The sequence below is a fragment of the Lipophrys pholis genome (genome assembly GCF_963383615.2).
Source record: "Lipophrys pholis genome assembly, chromosome: 5".
Lineage (NCBI taxonomy): Eukaryota > Metazoa > Chordata > Actinopteri > Blenniiformes > Blenniidae > Lipophrys > Lipophrys pholis.
The window spans coordinates 5,986,312-6,012,508 of NC_137628.1; the positions used below are offsets into that span (position 1 = coordinate 5,986,312).

At 41.6% G+C, this 26,197-nt stretch overlaps 1 protein-coding gene across 2 annotated transcripts in view; it reads left to right on the top strand.

The window, feature by feature from the left end:
* grk4 (G protein-coupled receptor kinase 4) overlaps positions 1 to 21,570 on the top strand; it is a 56,570-nt gene extending 35,000 nt beyond the window's left edge. The window contains exons 6-16 of one of the 2 annotated variants that reach the window (XM_080464148.1): positions 4,760 to 4,852; positions 5,408 to 5,471; positions 5,765 to 5,905; positions 9,992 to 10,182; positions 13,282 to 13,319; positions 13,732 to 13,821; positions 13,944 to 14,152; positions 16,802 to 16,939; positions 18,425 to 18,562; positions 19,853 to 19,984; positions 20,771 to 21,570. In XM_080464148.1, the coding sequence (XP_080320274.1) occupies positions 4,760 to 4,852; positions 5,408 to 5,471; positions 5,765 to 5,905; positions 9,992 to 10,182; positions 13,282 to 13,319; positions 13,732 to 13,821; positions 13,944 to 14,152; positions 16,802 to 16,939; positions 18,425 to 18,562; positions 19,853 to 19,984; positions 20,771 to 20,827 (1,291 nt within the window). In that variant the 3' untranslated portion in view covers positions 20,828 to 21,570. Of the gene's footprint in view, positions 1 to 4,759; positions 4,853 to 5,407; positions 5,472 to 5,764; positions 5,906 to 9,991; positions 10,183 to 13,281; positions 13,320 to 13,731; positions 13,822 to 13,943; positions 14,153 to 16,801; positions 16,940 to 18,424; positions 18,563 to 19,852; positions 20,031 to 20,770 lie in introns of both variants that reach the window. The other variant, XM_080464149.1, reaches the window with a different exon arrangement.
* Positions 21,571 to 26,197: the final 4,627 nt, after the last annotated feature.

Below are 26,197 nucleotides of genomic sequence, written 5' to 3' on the forward strand. Positions count from 1 at the left end.
TTAGGAGCAGTCTTTTATATCCAACACAACGTTTGTGCTTCTCATCCAGAAATCTAGATTCTGTATGTCATCGCAGATGACTATTTGTGGACACAATTCTCCTGGTCAGTTTTCAACATAAATACATTTAGAGATAAAAGACGTGACGGTACGATGTGGCATCTCAGGATGCCTTCAGGTTTGATTTAAATTTCCTCTCGGTTGATTCAAGACCTGCTGAAGAGATTCAATCCCTCGTTTGAACCAGATGAACCAGTAGTAGGACAGCGAAGCCTGTGCGTCTCTGCTCCACAGGCCCACTGCAACTCTGTGTGGACAAAGCAGGGACGATGCTAATAAACACGAGTTCTTGTTATTCGAATTCAGAAGGAGTTTTAATAAACGCCGTTCTTTGATACTTTAATGCAAATGATGGTTTCTTCGGCAAATAAATGAAAGTAGAATTCAAAACGGAGCAAAAGATGAGGTCATGTGCCGCAGTCGAGAGCTCGGTGTTTGGAGCTGGTGTGAAAAACTCCCACAAAGTAATGACGGGACATTCGGAGAAATGTGAGGGGGCAAATGGAAAGACGGTGTTGAGGAAAGAGGGGTGCAAGCAGAAGGTCTCCGTCACGTGTTGCAGCCTCACAGCAGCTCTTCACATGTTTTTGAATTGAATTAGTGTCCATGTTTGGTCATCACTTCCACTATTATTACTACTGATTTTCTTTTAGTCTTTTTTTTTTTTTTTTTTATTATTCCGATGTGTAATTCTGACCCAGGTCTTACTCAGTGTGTTTTTTTTTTTTTTTCCCCTCAGAAGGGAAAGCCTGTAGGAAAGCGTGGTACCGCACGTGGAAACGTGACTTCTGGCAGAGCCTCGTTCCCACTAACAAATATGTATTAGCTCACTCATGGATTTTCTTGTGCTGCAGTGGAACATCGGGGTTATGTCATCCCGGAGAGTAGCGCGCGGCCCGTTAGTGTGCGAGTGTATCATCGCTTGTTTTGACAAAGGTCCCTCTGCTGATTTTTCTTTTCCCTTTTCTTTTCCCCTTCCCGCTCCCTTCGAGCAACAAAAGCCATATTGTCGCCGTGTTTATTTCGACGCGCAGTGATGTCTGTCTCCGGCGCCGCTCTAAGCCAGGCACAGCTTGACTCTTGGGTTTTCTGGAGCCCTTTTTCAAGCCTATTAATAAGATAAGTGAGAATTGATGGGGAATCTAACCGGAGAAAACTTCCTATTCACAGTTATTGTATTATTGCTACAGAACTGAGACGAAACTTGATACAAGGGGGAAAGGATGTGAAACTTTTATGAAAGCAAGGTGTCTTATATGAGGGCTCGTTCACACGACGGAGCCACTGAAAATACAACTTTTTAAAAATGCTCACACTCGGTGTCAGTGGAGACGGGGGGAAACAGCCCTAGTAAATAGTTCTTCTGCACATGCTCAGTAGATGGACAATAAAATGTTTGCCTCCAGAGTGTCATGACTCTCAGTTCATGTTCTCCTGGGGCTTGGTAGTTTTAGAGTTGACAGTCACTGTAATAACAATCCAACTTAGTCCTCTGTCCATTAGAATGTGGGTGTGCTCCCATTGTTGCATGTGTGTGTGGTTTCATTACAAATACGACCAACAGCACCCACTAGTGGTTCTGCCATTGCAAGCTCATCGGCTCTTTTTAAACACACTCTTCTCTTATAATACACACCTTTTGCTTTCCTCCAGGTTCATTTGGCTTGTTTTCACTGATTTTAACATATGATGAATAAAAATCTTTTTATTCAACCAGCTTCCCACTCACTACAATACATTCAACCATTAGTGTTGTAAGATGTGTTATAGCGGAAAAAAAACTTGGATTATGATCCGGGGAACAACAAGTTAATAAGATAACACAGATTTGAATGTGTCAAAGTACTTTATTTGATGGCAGCATATGTTCGGAGCTAATTTTCTCACAATTCCAACAAAAGATGTGACAACTTCTAATAAAGCACACATAAAACATTAAGTCTAATCGGAACACTTCACACACGCGAGATAAAAACCAAAGTTATGACATATAAACTGGAGGGTTAAATCATTATAAGGTTTGAAAACAACAGAAACCCTGCCCTTCTACAAACAGTCCAGATGGAGTCAGGTTAGATGGACGCTCACGTCCTTCTCAGACCAACTGGGTCCCATTATGACATAATTCGTCTCTCTTACCCAGTAAAGGGTGCTTCCCTTGTGGAAACTCTCTGCTCTGCAACCCTTTGCCAAGAACAGCTACTCCGGCCCGGCTGGTAACCACAGGCAGCTTTCCTCGTGCTCCATGGTGATGAAGTAATCTTAAAAAAAAAACGGTCAAGGAAAATTTCTTGGCCAAATATGAGCATCTCCTCGACGTTTTGGGTGGTAGAGTAGGAATATGTGCTGTAACTTTCTTTCTCCGGTCGGCAGCAGCCAGAGTGCGGCCAACGTGATCCTTGATGTTTCTCATGGTTCAAGAAAAGTCCAGCTGGAGATGAGCGCAACTCTTCTGACCCGCAGAAACCTTCCACAGTGGAAGAAAGCCCTACCTGAGTTTTAGGTTTAAAAATCCATTTTCGGTAGTAAGATTGATGGGATGTTTGATGTGATTTCACTCTGGCTACGTGAACCGTTTCCTTTACGTCTAAATGTGATGAGACTGGGAGCATCGCACTCGCATGGTTATACTCCAGACCGTTATTTTCTACTTTTACACAACGTTGATATTCCGGGTTTAGCTGTCCCTTTTATAAGGTCATCGGACTTGTTTTGTATATTATTTCAGGAATTTGCTAAATTCTGATGAGCACAATAGTTGCCTTTTTTTTCCTGATGTAATGTCATTTTGTTTTGCTCCCACTTTCAATAACTAACCCAAAAGGCTTTACATCCATAAAACCATGACAAAATATAGCATGCGACAAAAAAAAAGAATAAAACCATGCAAAAACTACAAATCCAAAAACATAGAGATACAAAAGGGAATTTATGAAATCACCACAAATGTATAAATAAAAATCTATACTACATGTGGAAAATTAAATTTAAGGGTTATATTTGTAAAGAGTTCTGGTTATGTGTTTGGGTGAAAATGGTTTCCAGAAGATGGTATTTAAAGTGAAAACTGATACTTCTAGGTATTTAAAGCATTAAATTCAAGGGATTTCGAGAGACTTCTCTCCTCTTTCCTGTGAAATCTCGAACCCTGCGAAAAGACGAACTCCATGTTGGTCTCTGCTCAGTTTGGCCGAAGACCGTTTGGTACCTCGGTGCTAAAGAGGGAAATCCGTTCAAGTCAAACAACATCTGCGGCGTTGAAAAGGGCTCTGGATATACGAGGCTGACAGACTCGTGTCAAGAAGTCATGTTCTAACAACTCTCGGTGGAGTGACGGCTGACATCTGGCCGGGAGACGAGGAGACTGCGACCCCTCGCGACCCCGCGCAGGTCGTCGCGTCACTGTGTTGACTCTCAGCAGGCGTCTGCAGGTTTATACGATCGGAGAAGTTTACCCACGCTCGCTCACGTGGGATGGTACTCTGAGATTAGACGTCCCACTTAACCCTTATAAAAAAATAAATACAAAAAAGATGCATTCCCCACCAAAAATATCCAGTTTCCCGGTTCAGCTGAGTGGAATGTCTCCATTCAAAGGCATTTGTCATTCTTCACAGCGGTGAGGATTTTTCCTTCTTTGCACGGAGAACGGCTTTGAACCGGGGCACAAACTCACAGATAACAAACATGAAGATGTGATGTGTCTTTTTCTGCAGAAACATTCCGTTTGGCTTGTTAAAATGTGTAAAAACACTTATTTTTTTTCTAACATCTACTACAGGGCGGTTGCAATGTCAGTGGCTTGATATGTCAAAGATGCTTTTTTTGAAAGAAATAACTATACTTTGTCTTGATGTTTGGTCTTGACCAGGGCTGTCACACACATTTTATTTCACAGGCCGCATACAGTCCAGTGCCATCTTGACTGGGGTAGGACGGTAAAATAGTGCCATGATTTCAATTTAAACTTTAAGGTTTTTCTTTGTTGTAGCGCCGAGTATATGTTATGAAAATGTCTGTTTCCCCCCCAAAACAATTACTAACTAAAATTAGTAACAATCTCAACATTAAGCCCGTTTTAATTACACCTTTTGGTGCAAAATCCAGTAAAACGTCAAAGAAGTCTTATCGCTGTTGCATTATGGGTGTTTTTACAAACTCGCCCTGACAGCATGACTTTGAGGCTCGTTTGACCGCAGTGAGGAATCTAGCTTTCATGGCGACATCTTGGATATCTCAGCTCAGGTTTCACTGTTGAGTTCTGTTCACTACTCTTAGGAAATTTGTTTAAAAAAAAAAAAAAAAAAAGGTGTTATTTGAATTTTTTTATTTATTTATTTTTTTACCATTTTCTTGGTTGTTTGACCAGAACGGAGCCTCTTCTGGGCCAATTTTGCCCGGCGGGCCTCATGTTTGACACCCTTGGTCTAGAAGTCAGAGAAGCAAGCTTGTGTTTGGAGGATCACCGATTTGAATCCAGACCCTCCATCTGCCCGCTGCTCCTAATATGTGTATTTTATGCGATGACTAGAACTGGTTAAATCAAGAGAAATAATGCCATAAATCTGTCTTTTTCTTTTTCTATAACTACTCACAGGAATTGAATAAATGTACGTTTGATTGTTTTTCTCTTGGTTGTCATTTTAACATGCTTATAATGTTATTAAAACGATCTCCCTTCCTCCTTCCCTCCCTCCAGAATAGTTCGTGATTATCTGAGTGGAGCTCCATTTTCCTCTTACCAGGAGTCCATGTACTTCTCACGCTTCCTGCAGTGGAAATGGTTGGAGAGGTGGGTAGTCGCTGCAGATTACACCCTCAGTCAAAACTTGCCAGCCATTGTGCTCCAAATGACAACTGTGATTACGTGTGCGTCGACTATTTCCTATTCAGGTTATTGTCCTTCATTCTGCGTGTTTGCTTAGGGCAGAGCTCAGTCTCTCTCTCTCTCTCTCTCTCTCTCTCTCTCTCTCGCTCTCTCTCGCTCTCTCTCGCTCTCGCTCTCTTGCTCTCTCTCGCTTCCTGCAGCGACCAGCCAGTGTTCAAACAATAATTGTTAATAAAACCCCAGAGGAAATAAACATGGTAGTATATACAGGCCAGCAGCAGGAGTGATGTTTGCACTAAAACACAAGGGTGGTGCTGCCCATCACTGTTTCTGTGCGAGTGGTTAATAATTGATGTCGCTTTGCATAATGGCTGGGCGAGCGGAGCGGGGTGGAAACAGCAGTCATCAGGGTGAATTAATAATACATTAGACCATTACTCTGTCTGCGACGTCACACGATCTGTAAAAGTCCCATTTATTTTCTCCTTTTTTCTGTCGTCTCTTCTCTCCCCTCCGCAGACAACCAGTAACCAAAAACACCTTCAGACATTATAGAGTACTCGGAAAAGGTGGATTTGGCGAGGTGAGTGTCTCAGACGTCCAGAAATAAGCTCTGAATGATCCTTGTTCACGCTTGTGTTGTTGTGCTTATTAAAACCGCGTCGCATTTGGGACTGAGCTGTTAATGATTGACCTCTAGCAGGTAGTTAATACAGCAAAGTTTCTGCCTTCACTCCAGTGACACGAGGTGGAGGATTCTGTGATGTGACACTTTAACTTCCATTAGTGGAGTTATTTTTTTATTTTTTTATTTTTTTATATAAAAAGTGTTTATAATGCGAGTGTGATCACGTTCCTTCGCTGCCTGTTTTCCAGGTTTGTGCCTGCCAAGTACGTGCCACCGGTAAGATGTACGCCTGTAAAAAGCTGGAAAAGAAGCGAGTGAAGAAAAGAAAAGGTGAAGCAATGGCACTAAACGAAAAACGCATTTTAGAAAAAGTTAACAGTAGTTTTGTAGTAAGTACTACCTTTTTCTTATTCAACCTTTCAACACAATATCTGTTTGTCTGTGTGTGTGTGTGCGTGCATGGGCGTGTGCGTGTGTGTGCGTGTGTGTGTGTGTTGTTGATCGTGGCTTCAGGATCCTGCAAGTAAAACTTGATGGCATGTTAGTGAAGGTGTCCATTGGATGTTATTTACATGTGCCCTTCAGAATAAAGTACAGAAATATTTTTCATTCACGCAAGAAAAAAATTGATATTAACTCCCCCCACAAATTTGATTATTCTGAATGAAAGAAAATTTTTAATGCAACAATGATTCTAAATCAACCTGTAAGAGTTGTAGATAAAATAACTGAAACATAAGTTCTGTTTTTGTTGAAAAACAATTCTGCAGTTTTTTTGTTTTAAAAAAATATTTTCTTTAATGTTTTCTGAATTAACATGTTTTTATTGAAATATTGTTGAATTCTGAATTGATATCAATTTTATTTTCAACAATATTGTTTACCCACTTTTAAAAATCTAAATCAAATCATCATTTTATTTTTTTGTTTTCTTATTTTGAATTCAGGAACTCAAACTTTATATGAGCAACAGTTATTTTTATGGCTGCCTATTGCATTTAAATAAGGTATTTTTTCCTGTGTCAGCCAGAAATATTTTCACAAAAAAAAACTTTATCAACGAGTAAAAGTAGCAACGAAATGTCAGAATAAACCACCAGACCACTCTTAGAAAGGAGATACAATTTATCAATGGAACAGAATAGAAATTCTTTAAGGGATCATTGGTAATAGTAATTATGATGATGATAATAATAATAAAGACAGGTTTATTCATTCAAAATGTAACATAAAATTATGTATTGACAAATGAGAAAATATTATGAAAATACAGAATTTTATCTTAATTTAAAAATAAAATGTTCAAATTGATCTTGTTCACTCACAAAAAATCTTTTTCTTGTGTGACTGAAATGTTGATCGATCAATTTTAAAGGTTCTGTTCATAGTTTTAAATCTGTTTAAAAGCAAACTCCAACTGTACAGTTAAATTTTCAGACCATGTCTGTTCTGTTGTAAACATGCCAGTTAAGACTTTTGCAGCATTTTGGAGCCTTCAGTCATTTGTCAATGTATTTGTTATGATTGTTGTTTAATTTTGATCTCACAATATTGTCTGATTTTATGCTTTTTGTTGATACGAGTGTTGCGTTGATTTAAGGGTCTGGTAAACTTTTTGATGATTGTGTATCGTGTCTCCTTAAAGGTGCAGTGTGTACAGTTCAAGTCATGCTGCTTTTGTGCATTAGGTGGCAGCAGTGAGTCTCTGTTGTGGACATTTCTCTTCAGACCAGCACGTTTTAAAGTTAGAAAGACAGATCACTTCCGTCTTAAATCCCGAAAGTCTTTATAATGTTGCCAGCGTATATTCAGAGTCAATATGAAATAAAATCCATGCATTCAAACAAAGAAGCATGACATAGTAGGAAACCGAGATTGACTTTTTTACCTCAGCTTCTTCTGGGAGGGTTGAATTAAGGCCCCGTTTACACGACAACGTTTCACGTGAAAATGCATAGTTTTTAATTCCAGGATTACACAAGGTTTACACAATAACAAAGTCACTAAATCACCCAAAGGTGTTTGTGATGGTGTTCCATCCATCCATCCATCCATCCATCCATCCATCATCCATCCATCCATCCATCCATCCATCCATCCATCCATCCATCCATCCATCCATCCATCCATCCATCCATCCATCTCTGACTGTGTAACAAATCTTACAATCCGGATGTCTTCTTCATTCTTTACCTTCATCCAGCCTGATAACGGAAATGTTTGACTTTTAACCACCGTGGGTTGACATCAGGACTCAATTGGAAAACTCATAATTTCTGCCTCTCTTTCCATTTCCTGCCTACACACACACACACACACACACACACACACACACACACACACACACACACACACACACACACACACACACACACACACACACACACACACACACACACACACACACACACACACACACACACACACACACAGCTCAGGTGCTCAGCTTTAGCTTGGTGCCGTTTCCTTTAATTAAAAAAAAAAAGACGACAGAATGAAGTGAAAGCTCATATTTAATTGTTGGCACAGGAACGATGTAAATGTTTGAATGTGTTTGTACTTTGTCTGTTTGTGCTGAAATACTTTAGAAGAATGTGTAACTGTGATATTGGCGTGTGTGTGTGTGCGTGTGCGTGCGCGTGTTTTGTCCTGTGAGTGTATGTGTGTACTCTGTGCGTGTGTGTGTGTGTGTGGTACCGTGTTGGATTAGTTGCTTTCTGATGCAGTGTGAGCTGTGTTGTGCGTCCTTGTTTTGAATGAGTCATTCCAGAAGCATGTGTATTCGGAACACACACACACACACACACACACACGAGTGGGTTGGTTACAGAACCTCAGACTTGCTGCTTTTGTCACCTGGGACTGGCACATGATTGTGTGTGTGTGTGTGTGTGTGTGTGTGTGTGTGTGTGTGTGTGTGTGTGTGTGTGTGTGTGTGTGTGTGTGTGTGTGTGTGTGTGTGTGTGTGTGTGTGTGTGTGTGTGTGTGTGTGTGTGTGTGTGTGTGTGTGTGTGTGTGTGTGTGTGTGTGTGTGTGTGTGTGTGTGTGTGTGTGTGTGCTGCAGGCAGAACTGATGACTCTTCATGTGCCTCTCTACCTACGAGAGCAGCTCTGTTGCCTAGCAACACTGACCAAACAGCAGCAGCAAAGAGAAGAGTCAAGTGCTCTCTCAATCCCCTCGTTTCTCTCTCTCTCTCGCTCTTCATCTTCTTTAGCTTTTTGTCATCCCTGCATACCATTAGTCGATGCATACTGTTAGCTGACTGTATATTTAACCCATCGGCTCTCACATGTTTTCACCGTGTGGGTGTGTGTATGTACGCGAGGAGGTGAGGAAGAGATAATGCAGCCACACTTTGATCCACATTTGGACTGCAGTCATTTTTTGGGGGGGGATTTTTTTCCCGTACTTTTGGCAATCTGACAAAAACACCTGAATTAAAAAAATAAAAAATCCGCCAATAAAACAAGTCTGACTTACTTTAAATAACTGGCCATGTTGTTCATTACCTTACAAAGGAATATCATGTCTGCGTCGTTGCTGTGATTGAAGCGAACGAGTGCAAAGATCAGCGTTTTCGACATTTTATTAATTTAATTTGGAATTAGAAACAAGTTCCAGCTGTTAAGTCCTCTTTAACATCAGAACCGCCCTAATAAAAATAAACAATACTGCTGCTATGAATCTTGCCGTCAAGGTTCAGAAAGAAAGGAGTATACGTTCATCAGGCACAACATTATGACCACTAAAAGGTGATGTATGAGGTGTCGGGATTCAAAGCTAACTTGGCGTGTTTCCCGTCTGAAGTGTTCAGTATCCATCAAAAGGGCTGAAAATAGTTTGATGATGAGTGGCTGAGGCTCTTTGAAGCATGCTGGGAGTGGAAGATGACCTGTGTGGTCCGATCCAGCCGTTACTAGAGCTGCAGAATTCGATTCTGATTGGAAGGTGTAGGAACAAACAGTGGGCAGCAAAAGTCTTTTGCTAATGCATAAACGTGATTGTTTGCATGGAAGGCTGTTTGATTTGGCTCTAAGCTGTTTGGGTACCGTGTGTGTGTGTGTGTGTGTGTGTGTGTTTACTTGGCCCATAAGAATATCTCAGATCCCCTGTTGTGGCTTGTTTCTAACTCCTCGCTCCAGAGCAGATGGGATTCCTCCCATTGGCAGCAACATCCTGCATGTGCGCAATAACACATACACACGCCATGGCCCGCGTGTCACTGACCCGGGGGGATTATGGGAACGAGTGACGGAAATACGATAAATTATCTGTCACGTGTCTTTGTGTTCTTTTGTGTACATTTGCGTGTGATGAGTGCTTGTTGTTTAAAGCAAACCAAATGAAGCATTCCTGTTCCTCGAGCCATCCTTTCTCTTACCTCTCCTCCTCCTTCTTCCCGTCTGTTTTGCCCCTCCTCTCCACCGGTTCCTCTCTTCTCGCCTGCTCCCTCACTTCACCCCTCCTCCTGCAGGTTAGTCTAGCTTATGCCTATGAGACCAAGGATGCGCTGTGCCTGGTTCTGACCATAATGAATGGCGGAGACTTAAAGTTTCACATCTACAACATGGGCAACTCTGGCTTTGATGAGCAACGGGCCATCTTCTATGCTGCTGAGATTTGCTGTGGCCTTGAGGACCTGCACCGTGAGAGAATAGTCTACAGGTAAGGACAGACGTCAGTTCACTGCAGCAACAAGCCAAGAACCAACTAAAGCGAGAAATCTGCCACCTTTCATGCCGTCCACCGGACGTATCAAACACATTTTAGTTCAGGGGCCACATGCAGTCCAATTTTCTCTTTAATGGGTTAAATAGTGCCATAATAATCTTTGGATTTCGATTGTTTTCTTTATGGCGTAGCATATATGTGATGGAAATGTCACAAAGCTAAACAATTACGACTGAAAATGACTACAATCTCAACATAAAGCCGATGAAAATGAAACCTTCTGGTGGAAAATATAGTGAAAAGTACAAAAAAAAAAAAAGTCTCTTATAGCTGCTGCATTATGCAGGTTTTCACAAACTCACCCTGACGACATGACTTTGCGGCGTTCTCTATTGCTCCGGAAAAGACCTGCATATGCTCATAGACACGGTAGAAAAAGAGCTCACGGTATTAAAAACCTGGTTTGATAATAACAAAGTTGACAAAGATTAAACATGACATATTTGGAAACGGATACTAACAGTCAAACCCATATTAAAATTCATAGTGAACAAATTCAACAAGTGCAGGTAATTAAATTCTGAGGAATCACTTTTTGATGAAAAGCTCAGCTGGAAGCCACATATAAATATTCTGAAGAGAAAATGAGCTAGAAATATTCGCAAAATTAGATCACTAATAAATAACAATTCACTCAATTTAATATAATTAAACTCCCTTATTCTTCCCTATGTGAACTATGGGGAAATAATTATAAATCAAACACTGAACCTATTTTTTTACTGCAGAAAAAGGCCATTACAATCATAAATCAAACTGATTTATCATGCTCCAACAAATCCTCTGTTTGCCGTATCCAAGACACTAAAAATACACGACATTGTCAGCCTTAATACACGAGCTCTTAATGTATAAGGCTCATCATCAGAACCTTCCAGCTCGTATCCAAAAACTATTCAAACATAGTGAGAGTTGATATGGGCTCAGGGGTTCTGGGTTGAAAAGATATCCAGTTCAGAAGGGACGAGATTAAAAGCAACTGCGTTCCCTGAGAGGACAGTTGGTAATTTTGGAATGGCAAAGAAAATGCAAGTTTTTATTGTTGTTTTTGTTTTTTGTCACACCAATTGCAGAAACTTTGTTTATTATGTACAGGGTTAGGCAATATAAGTTAAACTTAAGCCTAAACCCTTTGGTCTTCCTCGGTTTGTTTACCCTTTCTTTTTATTGTCGCATTTTCTGTTGCTGCATTTTGCATTTGGTTGACCCAATAAACTATTACAACTACTAAGAAAAAGAAAAAGAAAAAAAAACTTTTTCTTTGAAATATTTGCAATTTTTGTTGGGTTGCTGGGCCAGATTGGAACCTTTTGCAGACCGGTTATGTTTGACACCCCTGTTGCACTATAAATTACACTTTTTGTGTGTGTGTGTGTGTGTGTGCCTATTTATGCGGTTTGTACTGCAAGAGAAACTCCCTGAAATCAAAAGGCTACACCGCAGAACTTAAACTTAATTGTTGATACATCAGAAAACTATAAGAGAGCAGAAAGAGTCTAGAGTGTTTGAGAAACTTGCAAGCGACAGGAGAAAAGCAGAGAAACGGTTACCGTGATGAAGAAAACCAAATTGTGGGCTGAAAGCATGACGGCCAGCGCTGAGGAAGAAATTCAGATCTATTTGGAAGAACAGCGGCTACTGGATCAGGATGATCAATGCTGCAGTTCCATCTGCATGTGAGGGAAAACACGCTCGTCAAATTTACCTCCCTGACCAAATTCCAAATACTATTGGGTCCATGAATATACAGTATATATCTAGTCGAGCTGAACCTGTTTCTGCCTTTGGCCTGAAGCTGCAGGTGATCAGGATGAATAGATCAGAGTCGCAGCGTGGGCTGAGCAGTTCAGAGAGAAAGGTCAGGTTGAGGTGGTTTGCTGAGGAGAGAGAGTGGATATAGTAGAGGGAGAGGATGTTGGAGCTGCCAGACAGGAGGAGAAGAGCAAGACCTCAGAAGGTGGTTGCTGTAACAGTAGAAGATGATCATCTGTGGCCAAACCCGAAGGAAGCCAGGATTTAGCTCGTCGGTATCACCGTAGCTTTATTTCACTTCAGTGTAGCGAGTAATCTTCTCGCCATACTTGGTCTGCAGTAATAGAAACATGCCCCAAATGGGATACTCGCTCCAGTTTTCTAGGTGAATGCGACAGATCCGAGATGCTTCGGCTTTTGACTGCCAGTCCAGTATTTTTCTGGACGCAATGATGAAGTAAACAGCTCTGTTGCTGACGCGCCACGATAATGAAGAGGCTTGAAACAAACCATAAACTAACTCCGGTGTACAACTATTTGTCCCGGCCAGGCTGTTATGAGGAGATTTATTCTGCAGGAGTGTGACGGTGGGATGAACCCGGGAAGGAAAGTCCTGGATGATGAAGTGTGACTGGATTAATGATGCACTGGTTTCTCTGAGGTGTACTGCCCCTGTCGGGCCCAGTGGAGCCTGGGAGTAATGCTAACATAAACACCCGTGTTCTTAGAAGACTCACGCGCCCACATACACATGGCCCATGTTCTTATAAACACAGAGCGTGTTCCTTGATCCTTACATGTGTTACGGTAAGTCCCACAGTTGGCACTGCGGTCGCATTTGGCAAGTAGCTTCTTACCACAGCTCTTAGGTTTTGTAGCCATTGTAATAAATAGCCAAGTTTTTTGTTTTTTTTTTGTTTTTTTTCCACCTAAGATCAAAAGCAATCAAGATCGACTCAGTTGAAACCTTCCAATAAAAATGACTTTTAGATGTTTTAAATGAAAGAAAAGTGCTGACGTTTTGAAGCGAAGTCAGTCTTATTCACATCTATGCAATAAAACACAAAAAGACAAACAACTAATAATTATGTGTACAGATTAAACGTCCCAATGGTTTACATGAGACTGCAGACGTTTTGGGGGCAATAAAGGACAACGGAATGAAAAGGAGAAGAAATATTTACCCTGGGCTGGTTTTTGGTAGATCCTTGTTCTCAGCGTCTATTTTTACCACAGGATCATAGCTGCTCCCTGATGTGTTTGCTTTTTGTCCTTTTGCAGAGATCTGAAACCGGAGAACATCCTTCTGGATGACCGTGGTACGTGCCAAGCCTTGTTTCATTTGTAATCAAGCAGTGGGTTACTGTGTGTCCACACGCCAGTAGATTCAACTCGTTGTGCACATTTGTATTGCGAGGTGCAGCTCTAACTGCACAAAACAAGGAAGCTGTTTATTTGAAATGAGCACAACAAGCAGCTCTGTGTCTTTCCGTCTCTCCCGAGCTAGAAAGTCATCCCTTCAACTTCTTCACGTCACGCTCTCCTCTGAGTCATATGGCCGTAACATTTATTCACCGTCTTATCTGGAAATAGAGGAATGTCGTGCACTTATCTCCTCGACTCTCACATTCCTCTTTCTTCCATTGTCAAGACGATGGCTTTGACCTTTGCACTTCTTAAACTGGGTGTTCTGCGTGTACTTAATGCAACTGCTGTTTTGGTTTTGTTCAGGACACATCCGGATTTCAGACCTGGGCCTGGCTGTTCAGATCCCCGAAGCAGAGACGATACGAGGGAGAGTGGGCACAGTGGGATACATGGGTGAGAATTTTAATCCCGTTTGGCCTTCTGATGGCCTTTTTCCTCAGCGACGTCCTTCTTCGCATAATTTGTTTTCAGCCTCTACCGTTGAATGACTGCTCTGATATCCTGTCCTCGTCCAGCTCCGGAGGTGATCCAGAACGAGAGCTACACCTTCAGCCCGGACTGGTGGGGGCTGGGATGTCTGATCTTCGAGATGATCCAGGGCCAGTCGCCCTTCCGCAAGCGCAAGGAGCGCGTCAAGCGGGAGGAGGTGGACAGACGAGTGCGCGAAGACCCGGAGGAATACTCCGATAAGTTCTCCGAGGAGGCGAAAGACATCTGCAGACAGGTGAGGAAGCGACGCTGGTCCACAGAGTTCCCTCTGCTACGACCACTTCATCCCAGTCGGAGCTGTTGTGTGGTTGGAGTTTGATTCCTCATGTCGTCTTGTCCGTGTTGGTGTGAGAGCAGCTTGCGAGGCAGCTGTCGACATCGGTGTACGAGTGTGTGTGAGAATGGTTGTAAATCACGTCAAGGCCCCGTTTTTATGACGATTCGAGTGAAAAAGCACCTTTCTTCTTTTTTCATTTCACAAAAGTTTAGTGTTTTACGCCGCGATGTTTTGAAAATGATGTCCGTTTACACGTAGATGGCAGGAACACCGAAAACAAGGTTGTTTTCACGTAGAGCCACCAGTTTGTGACGTTCTTTGTTTTTGTAATTAAACGCTATAAACATTCACAATGGTGAGCATTCGTATGGACAGACGGCTAAATTAGATTGGTATTACGGTTGACTGAGCTATAAAGCTACCAAGTCCCAGGAGAATATGGACTGGGAGTCGTGACGCTCTGGACGCCGCCATCATTGTTATTGTCCATCTACTTGCCCAGGTGCAGAGGAACTATATACTATGGCCGTGGTGCGCATGCGCAATAGCAGCGTTTCCTCCGTCTACACAGAGACTGTGCATGAGCAGTTTTTAAGAATGTTGCGTTTTTTTCCCTCCTGTCTACATGACGACGGAGTGTTTGAAAAGTTCCACCTTGGGAGCCGTTTTCAAAAAGTTGCGTTTTCAGTGGCTCTGAGCACCATTGGCGTATAAACAGACACTCAAAACGCTACAAACATTTAGCATGTTCACTTGAAAACATTAGTGGGTCCCTTAAACTGCTTGAGCATTATATGCAAAGCATTTACAGTCCATTTAACATTTATGGCTGATTGGAAGTTACTTTTTGACCTAAGATGCACCTTTCAGGCCATTTGAATGTTGTTTAACTGTGGCTCATTTGGTAGAGTTTTTGTCTTTCAGTCAGAAGGTTGCAGGTTCGATTCCCCATTGTCCAAGTGTCTTTGAACAAGACTCTGAACCTCAAACTGCCATTCAGTGGATGGCTGGAGCGCCTTACATGGCAGCCGCCTCTAGTGGTTTAATAGAATTTCCCTCTGGGATTAATAAAGTATTTCTATTTTATTCTCAACGTGTTTCACCTGTTGTCACCTGGGATTGGAACCAACTCCCTCAACTCAGTCCGGATAAAACAAGAATATGAAATACTTGACTACGTGACTTTGTGAAGTTTTCTAATTTTGTATTAAATCTATGTTAGAAGATATAGAGTGATCAGTGTGCGTTGGAATGAACGCTTGTTGACACAGTCTGAGGTCGAAGATGTCTTTGAAATGAAAAGCAAAAGTTTTAAAACGCACCATTGGCTTAATCCATGCCCTACTTGTAACTTTCTGACTGTGGATTGGAAGCTTTTGTTCAGTTTAAGAGAAAATGTTGTTTGTATCGGCTCTCTTTCAGCTCCTCTGTTCGTCATTGAGCTTCCCGAGCAGCAGGCGATGGGACGTTGTGTGTGTGTGTGTGTGTGTGTGTGTGTGTGTGTGTGTGTGTGTGTGTGTGTGTGTGTGTGTGTGTGTGTGTGTGTGTGTGTGTGTGTGTGTGTGTGTGTGTGTGTGTGTGTGTGTGTGTGTGTGTGTGTGTGTGTGTGTGTGTGTGTGTGTGTGTGTGTGTGTGTGTGTGTGTGTGTGTGTGTGTGTGTGTGTGTGTGTGTGTGTGTGTGTGTGTGTGTGTGTGTGTGTGTGTGACGTGGTGGAACATTTTGACCCACGGTTCAACAGATTTAAAGGCTCCCCAGGGAGAGGAGGAGTTGGGGAAACAGAGCGAAGAAAGGTTTCAGTGAGAAATGCGCAAAAGATAATAAGAATCAAGACTGAATGCGGGGGGAGGGGCGGTGGTGGGAGGGGGACACTGCCTCTGCCCTGCCAGGGAAATGACTATTACCGCCGCCAAAAATAGACGAGTGATGCGAGTTGTCAAAAAGGGAGAGGGTGAGAGCGAAAATCTTCATGGATGCTGGCGTAATTGGGCCAAGAGTTGTGCAACGACGAGAGAGGCAAACGGGGAAGTTGAAAAGGGAGAGTGAGACGTGGTGAAAGTGACTCGCCGTCCGTTTGTTGATTGTGAAAGCCGTTGGCATTGGGGTGACAACAGGGCCCGAGTGGGTGTTTGCTCGTAGCTTAGCTGTCAAACATCCCCCGTCCACTTGGTAAAGCCTGCTCTGCCGGACGTGCTGTGGCGGCAATAATACTGCGAACTCCTCACAGAGATGCTCTGTGAGGCCCCTCCATGATAGCGCTGCATTAACTTCAGAGTGTTCGGATTTCTATGGTCTTTATTAGATTACGTGGGGGTCAGATACATAAAGTCAACAGGATTACATACAAAATATGGACGTGTGTGTGTGTGTGTGTGTGGTGTATACACTGAACCAGATGGATTAGTCATAAAGCTGTCAGGAGTTATCCAACATCACAGGAAGCCCCTCTTCCAGACTTTGCATGTGATTTATGACGAGAGAAGCCGTCTTCAACAGAGGCTTTCTTTAATGTTCTCTTTCTCGTGGCAAATATGTGAAGCGATAAAATATCTGCCCGAGACCGCCGCCTTTTAAATCTTCTCCTCCTCTTCCTCCCGCTTGTGTCCCAGCTCCTGGCCAAGGACCCCAAGGAGAGACTGGGCTGTCAGGGCCGCGGGGCCATCGAGGTCAAGCAGCACCCCATCTTCAGGAACATCAACTTCAAACGGCTAGAGGCCAACATGCTGGACCCTCCCTTCAGCCCAGATGTAAGAGCCACACACCGGATTCACAGCAGCAGCAGGCTGCATGTACACAGGAAATACCCTTGTCACAAGTAAACAAACGACTTGTGATCCGGGCGGTCAGCAGGGCCGCTCAGATGCAAGCGTGTCATTTCTGTGGCGTCACTTCAGCCGGCACGTCTTCACGGCGATCATTCAGGCGATGGTAGTCACACTACATGTAGATTGTAGAGTGTATTTTCATATGCAGGGATTAAAAAAGCCAGAACCGTTGCCTTTTTCCAGTGTCGTAAATAGAGCGAGTGAGGGAGAGTGACCGACCTGACAGGTTAAATCAATAGTTGGAAGTAGATAGTGTTATCTGCCTTTCTATTTCGGAATATTCGGGTCAGTAGGGCCACACAGAAGAAGAAGTTGCGGCTACGAGTCCTCAGGCATGATGTCCATGAAAGTCCAACATCTGATCTTGGGTATTTCAGGTTTGTTTTGCATGATTTGCCTCCAGAGGTGGGAAAAGTACAAAAAAAAACTTTAGTAAACAACAAGTAATGTTGAGCTTTCATGGGAGATCTTGTGAAAATAAATCGAGAATTTCAACCTCAGGGTTGTTGAAGAGACATTTCTGTACTTCGATCCACCCACCACAAGCCAATTATTAAATCATACTTCAAACCAAGTGACGTAAACGTGACCAAACCTACACATTTTCCTGCGTTTGTAGTTAAAATTTCTCTACATGGGCTTTAGCCCCTTTTTAAAATTCCCTTATACATTACTGAGTAATAGTGTGATACAATACAATCTGTTATTTACAAGAGTAGTACAGCACACAGTAGTACAGACTTATTAGTCTTTTGTATTTGAAAATAAATGTAACTTGTTTCTACGGGCAAACCTGTAGTTTTCAGTAGTTTTTACTTTTTAAAAAAATAAATTAAATGTTGAATGTACTGTATAGTATTCGTCAAGCCCATTCACAATTTTTTTAACACTTTTGATTGGATTTCTAAAAGGAGGTGATTCCGGTTACCTGTATACGATAAATACCTTTAAAACACATAAAGCTAGGGTCTCAAACTGCTGGCTCGCGCCCCTTTTCTGGCGTTTGACTCTCACACTTCTGGCCCACAACTAAATATTTTTCGATTTTGTTTTGAAAGCTATTTGCACTTAAAAAGTTCTGTGTATGTTCCTTTTATTTTTTTATTTAGATACCGTATAAAGAAAATATGAGCATAAGACTTGCGTGCTAAGTCAGAAGAGAGAACCAGGTATTTATTTGTTAGTTTACGAAAGGCTTCTGTTAAATAATTTTTTTTTTTTAATAAACTCAACAATTGGAAACAGAAATTGCACAAAAATTCTAATTATGAGCATAATCAGAAGCACTTTTTTTTAAGTAAACATGTAAATTTGTCCAAAAAACACAACCTAATTGCTTTTTAAAAGATATTTGTAAGTATTGCATCGTGTCTCACTCGTTCTCTGTCTTCGCTTGTCCTCCGGCAGCCTCGCGCCGTGTATTGTAAAGATGTGCTGGACATCGAGCAATTCTCCACTGTCAAAGGCGTCAACCTGGACCCCACAGATGACGACTTCTACCACAAGTTTGTCACGGGCAGTGTCTCCATCCCCTGGCAGAATGAGGTACTGCACACTCTGCCTGCACAGATGATGTCAGGGACAGATGCAGAGCACAGAAATACCTGTGAGCAACATGTGTAGCTCTGGCGCTGTAATGCACAGCGTTGCTGCTCAAGACTTTGTGTATGTAATTGCATAAAAAAAAAAAAAAAAAAGAAGGTTGTGGACCGTGTATATTACATTGGAAGCGTTTGCAGTATTAAACATGTGTCCCTGTCCAGATGCCATTAATTAAAGCTGGTTAAACCCACTTGAACATGAAATTCATCTTATAATCAGAGAAACATCATCTTCAAACCAGAGGAAAGAACTCCAAATACACAGCTACAGTTTATTAAGAAATACCTTCAGTGTTGAATATGAGAGCACTCTTGGACCCCCACCCCCGCACTAGGACAAAACACAATAAAACTGAAAATTGCATGGTGTTTTTATTTGTACTGTCATGTATATTATAGTGCTGTCAATCGATTAAAAAGAAAAAGTACTAATTAATTGCACAATTTTCTGTAACTAATTGTGATTAATCGCATTGTTTTTCTAATGAAGACTGAAGCTTTTAATGGATATTTATTGAGGGAAAACCACAGAATTAATGCCGACTCAACACACAGATTATATTTAAATTCAAAGACTATTTTGATAACGTCCTTTTAGCTTTGCATAAATGCTGTTTCTCTCCAAGATTAGGGAAATAATAAAAACATCAATTAATTAATACACATCTAACCACATCTAACGTAAGTCTGGGTTTTGTTAGAGTGCAGGTCCACCACTTTAAGAATTTGAATATTTCTAGAAACAAAGTTAATATATACACACACACGCACACGCACGCACGCGCGCACACGCACACACACACACTACACAGGAGAGCCAGGGAAAGAGAGAAAGAGGAGAAATATTTCCTCCAGCTTTAGCAGTTTGGTGGCTTCATGTCAGCCAACATGCCAACCTGCTGTTTTGCTGCAGAATTACTTATGTGGTCACTAAATTCAGCTTTACAAAGTAAAGCGAATGACTTTCACTTTCTCAATCAGCCGTCAGGGAACTTTTTAAAGTCAAACTTTCTGCCTTAATATTATTCCACGGTGCATCCGGAGACGTTGCACATGGTGCTGCTCCGGTAAGGGAGTAAAAAAATGAAACAAAAGAAAATAAAACTGCGTTCATTTAGTAAAAAGATTTTTAGCGAGTTAAACGTTTCAAATCCATTGATTTAATTAACGCGTCATTTTTGACGGCACTAGTCTATTCTAGAAGTTTTGACTAACTTTCTGTCGTCCCGCCCAGATGATCGAGATGGAGTGCTTCAAAGAAATCAACGTCTACGAGACTGACGGGACGCTGTGCTCCGACCTGGACATGAACCGGCCTAACCCTCCACCAAAGAGAGGCTTCTTCTACCGCCTGTTCAGAAGAGAGGCAAGTGCTAGTGCTCCGGCAACTGTGCGAGGGGGTGGGGGCTAAGGTACTTTCCCTTTTCCTACTTTCCTTCCGTCTCTCTGTTTCCCGGCCTTGTCCAGACTCGGCCTGTGAACCAGTGAAACATGACATTGGAACACTTGGTTTTAATTGATTTGGGTTGAGTTTGTGGGAATAAGGCCCGACTTTTTCTTGTTGATCTCCTTCACATATTTATTTTTATTTTTTTCTGGACTTTCTGTGTTTGATAAAAGGGATTTTTTTTTTTTAAAAAAAGCTTTGCTATCATGCTAAACTATGAATTCATCAAACATCTGTTAACCCTCTGGTTGTGTCCTATAATCCGCTTGTTTTTAAATACAAATTTTCAATCAATCCAAGCATCATTTTTATTGATTTAAAAAAAAAAAAAAAAAAAGTATGAATTTGTCCTCCGTTCTTATCCACGTCCCAACTTGTGTCGGCCACAAACCCTTAAGAATGTCTGCATAGAAAACCATCATCCGTCGGCCATTACATTCAGAATCGCCTTTGATTATTACTGTTAAGTTACAGCAGTAATGTTAACGATCAACTGCATCTCGTAAAGTTATGGTTGAGAAGTTGATTCACATTAACACTAAAAAGGTAAGTGTGATAGGTATGGCTTGCATTGGAAAGTGCATTCTGATATTTTCTTTCACTTTTCTATTCTGCAGCAGTGGACCTACACCACTGTTTCTATCTGTATTAAAAAAATAAATAGTTTGTAACCTCGGAAATATGCTCACTTTTGGTTCTCCGCAGGTGTGCTTTAAGAGCGGTTACAGTGACGACGAACCCGAAGAGCCCTCACGACTTTAAACCACTCCCCCCCCACCCTGCTTCCCCCCCATGTCCCCCCCACCCACCCCGCCGCAGAACTTCACCACAAACTCCAATCGAGCGCAAACGTTAGGAACTCAGTGAATGTCGACCTGTATTTATGAGCTGTATTAAAAGTGTATTATAATTAAAGAAAAAAGTATGAGTTTAAAGATTTTGTACATTTGTACTTGAATTTATGTCTAGATGTATATTTTCACTAAAGGTTGTATTGTACAAAAAGCCATAAAAGTACCACTTGAATGCATACATTACATTTTTATTTCATTTTTATGTTCCTTTGGAATGAGTATGGATGGTGTGTATTGGGGACTTTTTTTTTCTTTTCTTTTAAGAAGCACAGTACCTGTAGTCTTTTTAATTTTCTCAATGTAGCATAAAGGCCTTTTGTTTTGTTTCTTATGTGCTTTATGTGTCATTGATTTGGCCAATGTGACGTGGTTTTTTGTTTTTTTTAGCACATCAGCTCCACCTGATCCCAAACGAACCCTGGGCCTCGTCGCGCCTCGAGGCTCAGGCAGATCTGAATAAATCGCGTGGATCCAAATGATTCTGGAGGGGAGGAGAATTGATCCAGTCTGTTATTGCTGTGTTGATGCCATGCTGCTTTACCTTCCCTCGTATGTCCCAGTTTCGATCCGTGTGTGTGTGTGTGTGTGTGTGTGTGTGTGTGTGTGTGTGTGTGTGTGTGTGTGTGTGTGTGTGTGTGTGTGTGTGTGTGTGTGTGTGTGTGTGTGTGTGTGTGTGTGTGTGTGTGTGTGTGTGTGTGTGTGTGTGTGTGTGTGTGTGTGTGTGTGTGAGTGTGTGAGTGTGTGAGTGTGTGAGTGTGTGAGTGTGTGAGTGAGTGAGTGAGTGAGTGAGTGAGTGAGTGAGTGAGTGAGTGAGTGAGTGTGTGAGTGTGTGAGTGTGTGAGTGTGTGAGTGTGTGAGTGTGTGAGTGTGAGTGTGTGAGTGTGTGAGTGTGTGATCTTCTCTCCCTCCCCCAGCCCAGTCAGGCAGGTTTGCACTGGACTGGATGAAAAGTGTAGTAAAGTGTTTTTAAAGGTGCCTGTATCAGCTCAGATCTAACAAGAGACGACTCGGATTCCTTTCTGACAATCTCCTAAGTCAGCGTGTGCAACTATTAAGATACACTCTTCATTTCTGTGGAAGCCACATTCTGGCTTCAACCATTAGTGTTTCCACTGGGAACACAGCTGTTAAGTAAATGTCTGTTACATTATTCACTCAGGCAGAATATTTTTGGTCAGTTATCTTTTTTTTTTTTTCCTCTCTCCGTCTTTGTCTCGTTCTGCTTCAGTTTTAGTACTTGGCTTCTACTTTCTGTACTGACGGTGCCCAGATGTTACGAGTTATTTTGTGTGTGAGCAGGAAATCCTTTCCCCTTGACGTTTCTTAGTAATTTGCTGTCCATAGTTTAGTCAAACCAGATAGCCTCGGAGTGGATGACTGCAGAATGAGTGGGAGAAAAAGACTGATGATGATGATGGGACAGTGGTGATCTGACCCGCAGCTGACGAAGGCCTCACTTCATCGATCGTTCTGTCCACAGCTATTAGCCCCTGCACTTCAGCCCGTTTGACCCGAGACAGTGCGATAGATGACCTGCGTTTAGATCCTGCGGCTTCACCTGTGGTCGTGATAACGATGCGATTGTAAAAGAGATTATTAATCTCGATGTGGTTCTCCTGACTAAATAAAGGCTAAATAAATAAATAAGCGATAAAATAAAAGATTAGTCGGTTGTAATGGCGCCTCGCCTTCAACTACTCCACTGACGTCCTGTATGTCCTCACGGAGGAATGAGACTTGTACAGACCGTGCCAAATGGACCCGTGCAAGCGTCCAGAACCACATCTGTTCTGTTTTTATTGTAGGAGAGGTGTTAGCTGCTTCCAATTGAACCCGTCGCCATCGCCATCAGATACACCCCTCCATCTGTTCTCGCATTTACCTTGACTCTCACTTCCATTTCAGAAGCATTTGAAATCCTTCTACTGAATTCAGCTTTCAAGGCAGTTGCTGTTTACTCCCCATCACTTGTTTTTAATGCTGTGAATACCCCCCCCCCCCCACACACACACACACTCACACACACACCCACACCCACACCCACACACACCCCCCACCCACCCCCCCCATCTCTGACATGTTGGTTTTATGTGCGTGTATATTACACTGTAAGCTAAAGCAGCTTTGTTCAATCTAATGCATTCAAGTAACTTCGCTCGACTTTTGTGCAATTTCTTTACTCAAAAGAAGAGTTTGTTTGTGATAATTATTTTTTTTTTTTTCCCCAAAAAGGAGCAACGTCTGCAGTTTGATCAGTACAGTAGTAAAAATCATACCGGGACTGGAACATTTGTGAGTTAGTTTTTGACGGTTGAAGACCAGGTGTGTTTAGAATGGTACGCATGTAGTCCCCAGTCTAATCCACACTGAGGAGGTGGTCTTTTTCTACAGCTTTGTCCCCAGTTGCACATTCCATTATTAGTAATCAGACGTGTGCATCGCGCTGTTGCTGGTTTATCGTCTTTTCAGTTTCAGAGAGTCTTTCTTTTTCTTTTTTTTCTTTTTTTCCTTCTTTAATTGCTCTCAGGCACATTTTGAAGCTAATTTCGCTTGCCTATGTAGAATTTAGCCTTTTAGCTCCTTAGCCTCAAAAACCTTGTAAATTCTGTATTTCTAAAACATGTAACTAAGCTCTTACACACATTCACGTCACAGGGAAACTAAACTGTGTTTGCCACCCATGCCTCCGCCGTTGTTTTTGAGGACATTTGCTCTTTCGAACACCCTTAACAGCAGTGAAGAGATTCTGTTTGGTTTCATTGCACTATGGTGTGTATTGACAATGACTATAGGAAGTGTCTTTAACTTTTTTTGCCAGTGATACCAAAAGCAACATTAACTAAATTAGACTTGTTTGTGATCTGAAGAACTTATCCAAGAAAGACTGACAGCCTTTATATGTGCCAATTACCAAGTTTTAATTTGAACATCTCGTCTTTTATTCCTCCTTTCTTCTTCTTCTTCTTTTTGTTTTTAAACCTTCCGTCCATTCTGAAAAATTCCTCTTCATAGAGGAACTTTTAAACAGCTCAACAGTTTTGAATGTCCGCACTAAGTGCATTGTAATGCCTGTTTTAAAATAATGCATATGTTTTTATTACTCAAGCATGTATCGGTTTGTAATACTTCAGGTTCCTTGTATATGTAAATGATGACCTGCTAGTGCCAACATATCTCACTGGTATCTGAGGACAACTTTCTGAATGGCAGGGTGACCAGCTGAGTTGGCCTGGTTTGAATACATAACAAGCATTCCTCGTCTCTTGCCTTCTTCCAAAGGCGTTTGGTGGTGAGTCTAAACTACGTCCCTAAAACCGAGGTGGCACTCAACATTTAGAAGCGAATGTTCTCGACATCTGATCTGTCTTGATTTTTGTGAGATCCAACAACACAAACGGGGAGGTTCCGCTCCTGTTTAGATGAGTATGACGAGTCAAGGACGGGAGGAATGACAAACTCATTATTGATATTCAAACTGGGCCTGGGACGTCTTGATTTTCTTTCTTTTTTTTTTTTTCTTTTTTTCTTTTTAATTTCTTGTTTTTCTTTTTTGTATCTGTACAGTCATGTCGTTCAACCACTGCAGTCATTGTTAATTCTTGTACAAGTTGTATCACTGGTTGTTGTACCATATCTGACATTTGTAATTATGAAATAATACACTGCCATTTGTATAAAAAAAAAAAATTCTAGTGTCTTGTTTTATATGTGTCCTGTTATTTGTTGTGAGTAAATGGGTCTTTCTCAAACAGGCATAAACCAGTACACAGCTCCCGATGCCTCAGCAGGGCCCAATACTTCATCCAGGTCAGCTCGCACCTGTTTGACCTGTTGTCCTCCAGCAGGTGCTTCAGGTGTATTAAAGCAAAGACAAAGACACTCAAGTGACCCATTCTTAACCATCAAATAACCACAAAAAATGTGCACATTTATTGATACACACATTTTCTGCACATCACAAATGACGCGAACCATCTACTGTGAACCTATTACAATAATTATTTATTATATTGCACTATTTTTGGTTGTGACATCTTGTTCATTTGCACTGTGGGAGGAGCAGCTCTCCAATTTTGTCGTACATCATATGATGAAAGGTATTCTACAGAAAAACAAGGTTAAGATTCTTCAGCCAGGTACTATTTGTACAGTATATTAAGTATAAATTGTAAAATATTCATGATTCCTATGTTTTAATGCCAGCAGTTACCATAAACAACTAGAACAGTGATCAACCAAGGGAATCACTAAACACTTTGGAGCAGGGTGGTGAAACATTTGGTCTGTGGGTCAAAATTGGACCACAAGAGGATTCAATCGGGCCTGCATGATGACATTGCAAAGGGTGAAAATTGCAGAGAAGCACGTGAACTGCTGTTTGTATTGTAATCAAACACTAGATGGCAGCAATGCACGCGGTTTCTCTGCAGTTCAAGCAAGCCGCCTTTAAAGCTCGTGTGACAGCTCTCCTGTAAATGTCGAAACACGCATCCGCAGAACTTGGGTCACCTCTTCACCTCAAAAGTATGTTTCTTAGATCTTGGGAGAAAACTGGAGTATTCAATGAAAGCCATGCACATTTCCCATAAAAAGCCTGGACTTGAATCAGCCACATATGAGGCAAGAACATTAATCACTCCACCACTGTGACACTTTATACTTCTTTGCACAAGAATTGAGGTACAAATTAGTTGTCCTCATTGAAAGGTTGTTCTTTCTGTCTATTAACTGCTCTTCGGGGCTAGTGAAGTTAGTTTGACACCTCGTCATGCTTTATCTTTGAATGCTTTTAAAAATTCAAAAGAATATTTCTGATATTTTAAACAGGTGAGATTTTAGCTTGTAGGATTTTTTTAAGTGTACAATTAATCTTTGAAACATTGTGAAAGACCTGACAAAAGACCTGATAAAAAATCTTGTAAAAAAAAAAAGAAAGTAAATACGTGTTGTATGCAGCCACTGAAATCACAGATTTTCCAGATTAGATGACGAGCAACGTGGTTTTTTTTTTTACGTGATCCCTCTCCCTTGAATCTCATCCTCTCCCACACTTCCTAACAATCTTATATTGTGGATAAAGTTGATGAAAGCCACAGTTTTATACTGTTGAGAAAAAAAAATCACTGTTGCAATCTGTTTCACTGGTCCCGTGACTGCAACAATAACAACAATGGGAAGAAAAATGCTGCCTCTCATTGGCTGTTTTCCACGTCATTCAATCCAGAACAGCTCTCTGATTGGTCACTGATGTGACGCTCCTCCTCTCTCTATCAAACTG